Genomic DNA, 14,025 nt, shown 5'->3' on the forward strand with positions numbered 1-14,025 from the left:
AACCCCTATCTTGCTAAGCTTTGAAGACAGTATGCCTGAAGGCCAAAAGTTCCCCTTCAGGAAATAAGATGGCTTTCAGAGTGACCACTTGAGAAGCTCCGAGTATGAGGTAAATGCCATCACCAGAACCAGACAGACCTTACAAGAAGGAAAATAAGGTATAGGCAGGCAGTAAGATGGCTCAGCAGTTAAAAGGCTGACTACGGAAGCCTAGAGTCCTGAGTTGGATCCCTGGAATCCACATAAGGTAAAAGATAAAACTGACTCCACAGAGTTCTCTCTCACTGGATGCTCTCCCCCAACACACACACACACACACACACTCACACACACACACACACACACACACACACAGAGAGAGAGAGAGAGGTAGAGAGAGAGAGAGAGAGAGGGAGAGAGAGAGAGAGAGGAGGAGAGAAAATCTAAAAGACAGACAGCATCATACAGCATCGTGTATATAACATCGTCATGAGGTATGTAAACAGATCAATCACTTAAACCTATAAGATGCTATACCTTGGTACTCTATTACTGAAACTTCTTGACGATGATCTTTTGATGCAGAAAATCCATTTGCCTTATGATCTGAAAGAGAAAAATCAATGGATAATCAATATGGAAGTTTGCTTTCAAATATTTCATTGGAATACAGCATTTTACAAAGCCAGCCTAAACTGAGCAAGAATTGTTACATAATTCATCCCACATAAAACATAAAAGCAAGGCAAGCATGCCACACACGTCACTTCCTTTCTTTATGATGGTTTGGGCTTTGAAATACTTCCTAAGCAGAACAGACATCAGAAAGGGCACTCTCCTCAGCCCCTCTGAAAATAAGCATGCCCTTAATTTACCTTATTATGCAATATAGTGTTCTTCCACCATTCATGCACTTATCTACCCACCATCCACCCTCCCAGCCATCTTTTCCCCACTCACCCACCCATCTATCCACCCACCCACTCACTCACGGAATCATCCATCTATTCACCTACTTACCCACCCATCAACCTACCTATCCACCCATCTCTCCACTCACAGTCTTTCTACCTACCTACCGTTCATCCATCCATTGACTCACCCATCTACTCATCCAGCCACCTACCCACCCCAACCCACTCACCCATCCCCCATCCATCCATCCATCCATCCATCCATCCATCCACCCCCCCATCCATCCATCCATCCATCCACCCATCATCCATCCATCCATCCATCCATCCATCCATCCATCCATCCATCCAGAAATAACTTGTTAAAGAAGATTCAACCATCTTCTTTTTAGAGACTTTTATCTTCTTATTGACTCAATTACTAATTTTTGCAAAAACCACCACCAACAACAACCCCCTCCAATAAAACCCTTCACAAATCCTTATCACTAGTTCTAATAGCTCTTCTGGGATGAAAACGGCAAGCCTTTCCTTCTCCTAGATTTCCATGTCTCCTTTCTCTACTTCCACCACAAACTTATGGGCCAAAGTAACACAGCAGCTTGGATGCAAACGTTCCGCTATTTCTACAGTTCAATCACAATGAAAGGCATCACAGCACACAGGGTCGCTCCTGCCAGAAACTTGCACTTTTCCCAGGATATACCCATCTTTGCACCCACACTGACCGAGCATTCTGCCACCCACCGCAGCGCTTTGGACTATTTGTCCTTTTTGCTCTTTGCCCTTTGCTACATTCATCAATGTTCCTGGTCTCAAGGGGGCACATAAATACCCAAAACCAAGCAGGAGAAAAATAGGGTACCTCTTGCCTCATCACCTTAAAAGAAAATACTGGTCAGGACAGATGTGGAAAAATTGGACAGCTTAGGTAAACATTTGAGAGAAACCACCATTACTAAAATACACCTGCCTCCCAGACTTGTGGTAGACAGAGGAAGTGAGTTGGCAGGCATGGATTTTGGTATAGCCTGGAATAAAATAACAGTGGTTAAATGGTTCCTTTTTCCAACATGTATTAAGTTCTTATGTGTCAGGCAAACATCCCAGGTGCTTCCTAAGCATATACTCATTTAACTCTGTAGGATGATGTCATTATGCAGGGGAAGGCAGGTACAAGACAGAACGAAGCCTGTCATTGGACAAGAAGGAAGAATGAGTGGGAGAAAAGTTTTAGACTGGAGCAAGGAGGAACAGCCAAGAGAACATGGAGGCAGATGTTAAGATTCCACTCTGTGCATTTACAGGTTGTTATGAATATTCTTAAGGGATGGATGTGTATAGGGCTTTGCATGTTTAGGTGGGCAATTATATCTTATCAATTGGATCAGAGGTTATTGTGTTGTATGTTCTTTCATGTGGCGATTTAATTGAATTCATGAGTGTGTGGTGGCCGGAGACATTGGGCTGCCATGAAATTGGGATGTGTATGTCTGGCATGGTGGCAGCCTGCCTTGGGAACTAGAAGGGTAGAGAGATTGTTGCCAGGCTTGGAGAGTAGCCATCAGCAGTGCGATATGGGATGGAGCAAAGCAGGTGAAACACTTTGCTGACTGAGATGAAGACATCCAACACGTCTTAGGGCACTAAGGTGCCAGACTTAGTGCAGGATAAATGAAAGCAATTTTTATTTAATTTTACTGCACCATAACTCCAAAGAATTATCTGTGGCTATAGACTGAGTATGAATGCTCCCCCAGGGTAGATTCTCAGCTCGTGGTTGTATTTTGCGAAGTCCTGGAAACTTTCTTAGGTGTGGCCTTGCTACAGGAAATTAGTCACTGGGGCAGAGCTAACGTTCCCTTGGCCTCTTTCTATCTACTGCTTTCTGTTTTCTGTCCACCATGGGTTGAAGAAGGTTGTTCAGCCTATAACTGTGCTGTCATAGGGTTCTTCCAAAGCTCTTCAGGCCAACCAGCCATGAAACCATGAGCCAAAATAAAATGTTCCCGCCTGCAGGTTTTCCTTGAGTATCTTGATTACAGCTATGTCCATGCCCAATGGTAAAGAACCATGGAAATCTCAGACAGGTCTTGACCAGGGTTTCCCAATACGGATGCTATGACCTCTGAATTCAGATCATTTCTTGTAAGAATCTGTCCTGTACACTAGCATGCACTTATACCATCTCTAGCTTTGAACCACTAGATGTAGGATTCACCCTGCCCATGATCCTGACATCTAAAACTGAAGAGATGGACAAATAAATTTGCACTGGAGGTGTGCTGTGGAAATCGTTCCTGGTTGAAAAGCCCTGCTCCAGTCAGGCTAGCTTAAGAGCCATGTATAGAAATGAACCAACTAACCAAAAGAGAACAGAGGATTTCGAGCTCAAGGATTTTAAAGTTCTTGGGAAAATGAAAATTTTTAACAATAAAAGGTAATTTATTACATTTCTAGGGAGGAAAAACTCTCATGTGCTATGGCTTTTTCTCTTTTGCTCATTTTTTTCTTCTCAGTCCTAAGGGACACAACCACTAAGGTGTAGACAACATCAGGCCACCGTGCTCAGTGATAGAGAGGAGTCAGGGCCACCAAAGAGTCATTCCAAACAACCCCTTTGGCTCTGTATTTCCAGAACCATAAAGAAGGTCTTCCAGTCTTTCTGCTTTTCCCATGGACTTCCTTCACATGCAAGCTGGTTTTCCTCCCTCCCACATTCCCCTGAAACCTCTCTCTCCCCCTTCTCCATAGTTCCTTTTTCCACCATCTTCTCTCCCTCCCCAGTTGTGTTCTGCAGAACTCAAAGATGGACACCAGATCTTCAGAGAGCAGAGGATGGATCCAGACGACAGCTAAACCGGATTTTCATAAATGAGCTTAGGAGAAGGCAGGGCCTTCTCGTGTTATCCTCCATTTAATGATGAAAGCTCTGGATGTTTCTGTAATAATTATGACTCCAAACTTGAAGTGTTTCAAAACTTTCCAAGGACACTTCCAAACATCTGAGCTGGTGTCCCATAGCAGGTCTTGATCATGACTAACGAGTCTTGTTGAGTTTTGAAGTATATTACTGGACTTTTTAGACAAAACAATAAAGACTTTGGAAGCCAGATAAGGGGAAATCTGAGCAAAAACGAAAGAAACGATCTTTGCCCCCTTCACATTGTCCTGGCTTTGAACTTTCCAAACGCCACAGGCCTACTGAGTGTTTATTTTCTTCAGCTGGCTTGAAGATTTCCGTGTATCCAGGAACACTTCAATACAATGTGAGACCGAGAGGTTTGAAAGCTAGGTTACCTGACTCAAAATAGGAACATGATTTTTTTTTTCTTCTTCGTTGTCAATCCCAATTTTCTATTTACTAAAACTTGTTTTGAAATTTTTTTTTTAAATTTCAAAGATCACTAAAAGTTCTATGGAAAAGAACAACTTTATCTACAAGTTGTACTCACTCATAAATTTTACATGCACGTCTTTGAAAGTTTAAAACTTTTATGAATTTATTAACTCTTTCCTTTTAATTATGAATTTTATTTAGTCTTTATAATTGCATACATAAAGAGGGACTGCATACACATATAAAATAAAATGTAATCATATCCATCCCCATTCACTCCCCTCTAATTCTTCCTGTATCTCCAAATCATATTCTTCCCCTTTCCATTTTCATGTCCTGTGTGTGTGTATGTATTTATGTATGTATGTATGTATGTATGTATGTATGTATGTATGTATGCATGCATGTACGTGAACTGGTGAGCGGAGTTTGATCCCAGAACCCAATGGTAGAAGGAAAAAACAGACACACATTTATACACACACACACACACACACACACACACACACACACACACACACTGAAAAAAGTTTGACTCTGGGCTGTGTTTCATAGACATTAGTCTTCTTTTATCTATAATTTTGACTGGAGATGGTAATAAGAAAAGAGCCCACCAATAGCCGTGGTAATGGAAACCTGTTGAGCTTTTTATCCTAATGAGCATGCGTGTTTTCCCTGCCTCACTGTGCTCTGTGCTACCGAGGCTGGGATCTTCCAGATTTTAAGTTGTCCCTTCGATTACACGGCCGATCCGGTCATGAACGTCCCAAACAGCCATGTCACCTCAATTATGACAAGTGCCCTTTCCCACTCGATATTTGGCACAAAAACACTTTGCTACTGTCTTTTAATATTTGGTTTGAGTGAACTTCAAAAGTCGGACCGTCTTCTAGTTGCACACACTATCCTGATGTCCTTCGATCGTTTCAGGATGCAGATCCTAAAGCCCCAGAGGTTCAAATGTATGCAGATAACCATCAAGCTATTTTTTAAAATCTGTTCGTTTGACTGCCCCGAGCGCCTGTCTGTTTTGTGAGCTCACAGAGGCGGGGGTGGGACCATTTTTTTTTGGGGGGGGACCATTTTTTAAACGAGAGTACGTCAGAGAACTGCCTTTATCAAGAGAAAAAGGAAATTATAACCCTTGGATTTACAAGAAATGAGGGTAGCTAACATGTGAGTGATGTTCGCCTGCCGATCGCAAACCTGACAGTTAAGGCACGCCAGACCATTGTTTCCACATTCCGCACTTTAAAAGAACCGGTTCTTGTCCTTTGGGCTTCCTGAAGACTAATCAAAGGAAACCAGAAGCAACAATAAGCAGGGCGGTTTCCCTTGGCTTTCGGATGCCTTCCGTAAGCATTTATGTCAGGAGACTATGATTGCTACCACACATGTGAAATGTGAAGGCTCAGAGTCTTGAAGTCCTCATCTTACTGGAGACTTGCAACATAAAATATATACAACCTTCTATGTTAACGATGGAAGTTTGGTAGAACTTCTGAACGTACACGTACACTCACTGCTCGTAAGATCCTCAATGTTTTAAAGGCGTAATTATCAGACCACAGTCCTTCCCCAGCTCCGAAAAAAAGAACCAAAAAAAAAAAAAAAAAACAATCAGACCACAGTCTTTGGAGACCACTTCATTTATCCAAGCCCTATCGTAGTCAAACTGGGAGACTGAATAAACCTGTCAATAAGAAGCTCTTAATGCTATGCTCTGTGAAAGACAGTATAAAAAAGTGTCCTTCTTAAGCTAGGCACATAGCTAAGTGAGAAGCATGCCTGCCTACCCTATATAGGGCCCCTGGCTTAATACCTTGACATTAAAAAAAAAAAAAGTGCTCATAGATGGGTCCTCCCTACCCCATGTCCAGGGCCTTTGTTGATGCCCAGGCCAAGATTGGCCCCAATGAGCCTCTCTTTTTTTTTTTTTTTTTTTGTTCTTTTTTTTTTTTTTCGAGCTGGGGACTGAACCCAGGGCCTTGCGCTTCCTAGGCAAGCGCTCTACCACTGAGCTAAATCCCCAACCCCCTGAAATGAGACTCTCTTAATGAGACTCTATTGTATGTCTTCTGCTTCGGAAAAATTTTGCAAACAGCAAAGCTGAAGCAAGATAAATGCTCGTGCAAAAATTACAAATGCAATAGCACGGTAATATTGGAGAATTCTATTGATAATAACATAATCTGCTTTAAACAAATTGAAGACATCAGGCTGTTACTAGTGACCCTGAAATTGCTTATTAAGACACAGAAGTACGGTCCCCAGCTCCGAAAAAAAAGACACAGAAGTAGAACTCAAAGACCACAGAAAGTTTAAAACAGTACTAAGCACGGGTGTGGGCAGGGAGGGTTTGGTAGGAGGGAGAACTTTCTTGCATCTGATACCCAAGTGATTGGTTTTTAGGATTTTTTGTATGCATGAGTATTTTGCCTTTATGTACTCATATATGTATATGAGTACTGTGTGTATGCCTGATGCTGCTGCTGGAAGCCAGAAGAGGACATCGGATTTCTTAGAACTGGACTCCCAGGTGACCAAGAGCCACCATGAGAGTGCTGGGGACTGAAAACGTAAACCATCTCTCTAGCTCCCGCTTAAGAGATTTTTATAAACATAAAAGATAATTGTGGAATAACCATTTTCCTGTCCCTTGGCCAAAACATCCACCGAACAAGTTCAGAACCTGCCTTTAAGATATTTCATTCTGATTTTCAGATTTTTTTAGAGCCAGAGTTGGTGACTCGGAACTAGAATTCTAGTTCTTGAACTCAGATTCAAGAAACAGGCTTTAAGCATTTACCCTGAGCTGCTCCAATTGGAAAAGTGACGTGCAATAGTTACCTCAAATATGACTTATTAGATAATTCCATTGTTTCCTTGCTCTTTATTTAAGTTTTTCATACAGTATATTTTTATATACTCTGCTATATATTTTTTCCTGTTCCCATGGTAACTCTACTGTTAAACTCATTTCTACTGAGAAAATAACTAAATTTTGGCATGGATTTCGGACTTTTGGACTTTAAAAGCCGTATATCACTGCATCGTAATTAGATAATTACAATTGCAGAGTAAAGGGCAGTAGATAATCTTAATATGGCTGTCAACACCAGGTGGACATTTCTCCTGTCGAGGGGTACCTGTGATACACCCCAAAGCACCCGTCGTCTCAGAGGTTTGTCCCTCTTCCTTGTCATCACTGAGATGGGTATGTTTTTGATACCTGATGTTGTAAATAATGCCCTCGCTTGCTGTTGACTTATCTTAGAAGGAGCCAAGCAGAACATGGAAAAGTGGAAAGTCAGCTCTGAGCATCTACAAAGTCAAGTGCATTAGAATGTCAGCACTCTGACGTTACAAAAAGTCAAGTGCATCGGACGTCAGTGCTTACCAGTTGCATAATTTCTTTTTTTAAAGATATTTATTTATGTATATGAGTACACTGTAACTGTCTTCAGACACATCAGAACAGGCATTGGGTTCCATTACAGATGGTTGTGAGCTACCATGTGGTTGCTGGGAATTGAACTCAGGACCTCTGGAAGAGCAGCCGGTGCTCTCAATCGCTGAGCCATCTCTCCAGCCCCAAATATCAGTTTTCTTAAGAGGAAAGGCCAGAACGTAAGGTTTCAGGGTAGAAGGACATCTGACCATTTGTTTCTTTACCATCCATCACCTATGCCCTCTGTCCTCTGCCCTCTGCCCCCTGCCCCCTGCCCCCTGCCCTCTGCCCCCTGCCCTCTGCTCCCTGCCCTCTGTCCCCCACCTCTCACTCAAGTGTTTGCATGCTCTGTACGTGTGTCTCTCTGTGTGTCTGCCTGTTTGTCTCCATCGCTTTCTCTCTCTCTCCCTTCTCTTTTTCTTTCCTCCTTCTCCCTAGGTCTAACATGGTTGAATGACTATGAGAGAGATGACCACGCTATCTAACTTCTAACTCCTACCTCATGGGGCTACTCTCTAGCCGTATAAGTACTGTCCATAGTAAATTCTACGGAGTGTCAGGTTCCTCCTGATAAGCCTGTGCAATGTGTCTTAGTAGTGCAATCATCACCAGTTATTCTAAAAATACATAATGATCTAAATATTTATTTTAAAACATAACTTATGTCCACTTTCGTAGTAATTTTATATAAAATACTGCCTATTTTACTTTTAAAATAAAATCCCCACCATACCTCATACTTTGAATCATTTCTAAATGAAGTGTTATTTAAATAATATCTTAACAGTAGCTTAAAATCAATATTCACTCTTTGTTCTAGCAGATTATCTTAGATAAGTAACGGAGAAGTACAAGAACTTTTATTCTTAGTTGCAGGGCTGGGGGAGAGGCGCATGGTCTCCTCCAAGGAGGCAGGACTTCAGCAGGGACTGTTCACCATAACGGCAAGAATCATGTCTGCCTGGCTTTGGAACTTCTGCCAGTGGTTTTGGTCTACATCTGTAAGAATCGAAGATGCTCTGTAGCTAACTTTAAAACAACCACTGACCTCAACAATCAAGCCCCACATAACGACTTTTTGTTTATTTTCCTCCTTCACACTGAAAAAGAAAACCTTGGTCCAGTAAAGAAGCCAACAGAGGTCATTCCTAACATCTGTCGATGGAATGCTGAGGTGGAAATCCAACACTTCGTCTTCATAGAAGGATTTATTAGGTTCAAGCTTTAAAAAGTGAAGTCTGAGTGGGAAGGACGAAGGCAAGACAGGCATGTTAGAATGTTTAAACACTTAACAGTGATTTAAAAGTCTTAAGATTAGGCTAGGACCTTTTCCTGTTTAGACAAGTTCAATATAAGTGGCCAGGCTTCAAAAGTTTTTATCTCATTTTCAAGCCGTCTTTTAAGTAAACGGAACTAAGAGAAGTGCGGCAGTCAAAGATGCTCCTCAAAATCAAAGACGTAAGCATAGCTACCAACCTTACCTGTATTTCCTGATCTATTACTAATATTAGCTACCAAAAACAACTACCTATATATTGATATATTCAAACAGATCTTCAATCCTGGATACATATCCAGCAGAAGTGAAGTGGACATGGCAGGGACATCTGTGCTCCTGTGTCCACTGCAGCACCACTCCCAGTGGACCAGGAAAGGAAGAGCCTACGTGTCCATCAGCTGGCAAATGAGGAACAAAACGTGCACACTCGCTCACACGCTATGCTGCTGGACTACTATTCAGTCATAAACAAGGAACCTTGTCATTTGTAGAAATATGAACTGGAGATCGTCACATTAGGCGCAGTAAGTCAAGCCAGAGCGATATGCACTACACACTGCCCACACATATAGGGAATCTGCCAAAGTTGGCCACCTAGAAGTTGCCGGTAGGCTGTGGGAGACGCTGGCCCACAGGTGGTAAGCTACAGTTTTAAAAGGAGCCAGGAGTTCTGGTGTGCCACGGGCGACTTCAAAGCAGCAGTAACGATTATATTTGTTAAAAAGCTAGGAGAAAGAATTTTTTTTTTTCTTTTCTTTTTTTTTCGGACCAGGGGACCGAACCCCAGGGCCTTAAGCTTGCTGAGGCAAGCGCTCTACCACTGAGCCAAATCCCCAACCCCAAAATTTTCTTTTATGATGGAGAAATTTTTTTTTCTTTTTTTTTTTTTGAGCTGGGGACCAAACGACAGGGCCTTGCGCCGCTAGGCAAGCGCTCTACTGCTGAGCTAAATCCCCAACCCCGAGAAATTTTATCCTAGCAATTCTGTGACAGGGAGATGATGTTCGAGGTGACAGATGTGCTTAACCGGGTTCAGACTTTATGTAATACGTAACAAAACACTGCTCGTTGCTCCTCTGACGGGTACCATTTTTATATGTTTTATGTCTCAGTGAAAATTAAGTACATAAAATATACAAACAAAAAAAATCTCTAAATCCTTATATATTTTGCCTACATTTTTCTGCCAATTCAATTTTTCTTTTCTTTTTTTTTCTCAAATATATGCACAAAAAAATGTTGCCCGGGCGTGACGATGCTTGCCTGTAGTAATAACTGGGGAAATGGAGTCAAAGGGACCAGACATTGGGTCATCCTTAGCTACATAGCCACTTCTGGGCCATCCTGGGCTACACAGAACCCTGGTGTGTGTGTGTGTGTGTGTGTGTGTGTGTGTGTGTGTGTGTGTGTGCGTGCGCGCGCGCATCTGTATGTGTGTATGTGAAGGTTTCCTTTATCCAAGAAGTATAAGACCAGCCTGAGCAAAATAGTGAGACTACATTTTATAATGACCCCACCCCCATCCACGCACATAATGGAAGCACTGATTAGATTTGGTGTGGTTTTTACTTGCTGGGCCATCTTGCCAGCCCAAAGTGGAATATCTTTAAACAAAACTCACTTATTTAGTTTTGGAAGTATAGTCTTCTATGTTTCCCAAACTCTGAATCCTGTGGGTTAACATCCCTTTGAGCTAACATCAGATATTTTATTCCCGACTTCTTAGAACCAACTGAGAAGGAACAAGATCAAGTGCGATCTGCGTCAGTTCAGTTTGGGTAAGACGCAGTGTTGGTTTGCTTACAGATAGAATGAAGGGAACACTGCCTTCCTTCACTGGTTCGTAAACGTTCAATTGAAGTCCGTAATTGCTTAGTGTAGTTCTGGAACATGACAGCTTCTCTACAAATACTTCTAGCGTCTTCCCTTTCCCTTACTGTTTGCTGCTTTTTCTACGGTGTGATCATGCAAGTTCTGTGTTCCAAAGTGACCCCATAGTAATCACACACGAGGGTGGACTCTCAACACAACAAACTGGTAGGCGTGTGCTCTCTCTCGCTCTCCATTAAAAAACAGTTAGCACAGCTCCATCTCAGTGGCTATTCGGAGTGGGAGGGCCTAGTTTACATTCTTTCTCTTGCATTCTTGCTGACATGTTTATCAGCTACTGGCGTTCTAGCCTGTCGCATGCAGCACCTGAGAAACAGAGTCAAGGATGGTGACCACTTCCATGCTACCTTAATCAGCCCAGCTCATCACACTTTTCTCCACACACTTCTGCACTGAGCACCCAGGACAGACTTCTCCCATCCAACTTGTGCTTGCCTCTTCTTCTCTATCCACTTTTTTCTTTTCACAACGATGTGATCCAGACGATCCTGACATTAAGCACCAACAAATGCCAACAACTCGTAAATATTTATCTCCAGTCTAGACATCTTTGCTGAACTCTGGGCTCAGACACGAGTGTCTATTCAGCCTTGCCACTTGAAGATTTAAGAGACATTCAAACCCGGTATCTAAATGTTATCTTCGAAGCTTACTCCGTCTTTTCCACCCTAGGCAGTGACACTCTAACTGCTGCAGTTGCTCTGGCTAAAATCTGGGAAGTTTTCCTTAATCATTCCACTGATTGAAAACAAATTCAATCTATGAGTAAGCTCTGTTTGCTCCACTTTCACGGTGCAGCTACAACTTGAATGTTTCTTACTGTTCTTATTCCCAGAAAGGACTGAGCACAAAAGGCTCTTGCCAATCTATTGTAGGAGCCTGGGCGTGGCATTCTGCATCTCTCTTCTCCTCTCAACACACTGGCTACAGTGACTCTCTGATGGGCACCGCCATATCAGGAAAGGCTTCACTGGTGGAGTCCTTACACTGACACATTTTAGCAAGTGCTTATTCGGTGATTGCACAGCACGTTCCACGGTCATTATTTCAAAGCACTGTCCCCACTGAGTTTGTTTTGCACATCAGCTAAAATCAGTGCTCCGGAAACAGAAAGGTTGTTTTTGTAAACTACAGTATATATAATATGCTGTAAACTACAGAATATATAATATCTTCTACCACAAACCTCAAACTCCAGTGCAGGGATGCAATGTCTATACAGTTTGCACACGTTAATTTTAATTCACTGGTTCTTAACTCTATCAGACCTGTTCTGTATCAAGGGAGAGGAGTACAGGTACATGCACACGTGTGCACATGAGCGTGGGGCACAGAGGTTAACCTTAAAGGTTGTTCCTCAGGTGCTGTGAGCCTTGTTTTTAGAGAGATGGTCCCTCACTGGAACCTGGAGCTCATCAATTCAGCTAGAATGGCCAACAACCAGTGAGTCCCAGAGATCTTCCTGTCTCTGCCATACTGGGGTAGGACTGCAAATGTGACTCACCACACCTGACTTTCTATGTGGGCGCTGGGAATCAAACTCAAGTCCTCACGCCTGTGAGCGAGCACTTCAGCGACTGAGCCTCCCCAGCCCAGGGGCTCTCTGTAAAAATTGCTGGCCATGCCCTTTGAAACAAAATATATTAATAACATTGCATATAATATATATTCAAAAACTAAATGTGATATTTCTTAATGTTAAGTAGAAACAGAAAGAAAACAAAACAATAGATATTTTAATTAACAATGCTCATTCATGAGTATACTGGAAAATTGTATCTTAGAAAGTTATATCTAGATTCAATCAAGAGAATCAAAACCCCTTCCAAATAAAACTAAGAACCTCATTACTAGAGATATTAAAATAGAAATTTGTATATTTAGTTAGATGAGACTTACAAAGTTGCTTAGGGGTTGAACAGTGCAAATTATAGGCTTAGATAATTACACACTTTTCGCTTAGATGAGTTGGCAGTTGGATTCTGGAAAATCATGAGGATTGAAGGGCATGCGAGGGGAATTCTTCATTTTGATACTAGAGTGATCCATTAAATGCTAATTAAAATCGCCTCCACTGCCTGGTAACCCCCACAGCATCTACTTATCTCAATGACAATCAAGTAGTTTTCTTAGAAAGCACAACACTCTCTCCTTTTTAAAAATGTAATTATAGGGGTTGGGGGGATTTAGCTCTCCAGCGGTAGAGCGCTTGCCCAGCGAGCGCAAGGCCCTGGTTCGGTCCCCAGCTCAAAAAAAAAAAAAAAAAACAAAAAATAAAATGTAATTATTTTGTTTTTTAAAGATTGCTGAATTTTTTTAGTGACTTTTTGTTTTCATTTTATGTGTATGAGTGTCTGAGGAAACTGGATCCCCTGGAATTTGAGTTACAGTTGGTTGTGAAGCCCATGTGATGCTAGGAACTGAACTTCCACCCTCTGCCAATTGCGCTAACTGCTGAGCCACGTCTCCAGACCCTAGATTGGTTTTATTTGGAAACTGCATACCTGAGCGCTGAATCCACACTCTCCTATCTTCCTCCCCCGGTCAACTGTCCCTATGCTCTACCCTACAACTCATCATCCTCTTTCAACTAGCATGCTTAGATGTATATACATATGTACATGCATACATACGTACACATATGCACATATGTATATACATATGTACTGAGTCTAACATTGCTGCATGTCCATGTGTCCAGGGGTGACCCTATGGGCGTGAACAATCTGCATGGGCGCTGGCTCCTGTGGGAGACTAGTTCTTCCTCTTCAGCAGCCACTGACCGACCGCCTGTAGCTCTTCATGTAAGAACAGGACCTGTGGGATTTCCCTTATTCGTGTCACCATACCAATTGGACAACAACACTCTCTGGCTTTTGTTGATAGCCCCTGATTTAATTCATGAACACACTTTTACCTAGAAAAGCTTGAGAGTTTTGTTTTGTGAACTTTTTTTATACCTACACGGTAATATGACTTTAAGTTGATTTTTTTTTTCTTTTCTTTTTTTCGGAGCTGGGGACCGAACCCAGGACCTTGCGCTTGCTAGGCAAGTGCTCTACCACTGAGCTAAATCCCCAACCCTTTAAGTTGATTTTTAAAGATTAAAACGTATCTTTTTCATTGAGTTCTATGGGCTCCACTTGTATTCACAATTACAAAAGACACACTG

The 14,025-nt window shown here is 42.1% G+C and overlaps 1 protein-coding gene across 1 annotated transcript in view; it reads right to left on the reverse strand.

Annotated features, from left to right (window-relative positions):
• The window catches only part of Jam2 (junctional adhesion molecule 2), a 52,417-nt gene that overhangs the window by 24,166 nt on the left and 14,226 nt on the right, over positions 1-14,025 (reverse strand). Inside the window, exon 2 of the mRNA XM_032900503.1 lies at positions 517-585. Within this exon, the coding sequence (XP_032756394.1) occupies positions 517-585 (69 nt within the window). The remainder of the gene's footprint in view (positions 1-516; positions 586-14,025) is intronic.

Source organism: Rattus rattus, chromosome 4 (genome assembly GCF_011064425.1).
Source record: "Rattus rattus isolate New Zealand chromosome 4, Rrattus_CSIRO_v1, whole genome shotgun sequence".
Taxonomy (NCBI): Eukaryota; Metazoa; Chordata; class Mammalia; order Rodentia; family Muridae; genus Rattus; species Rattus rattus.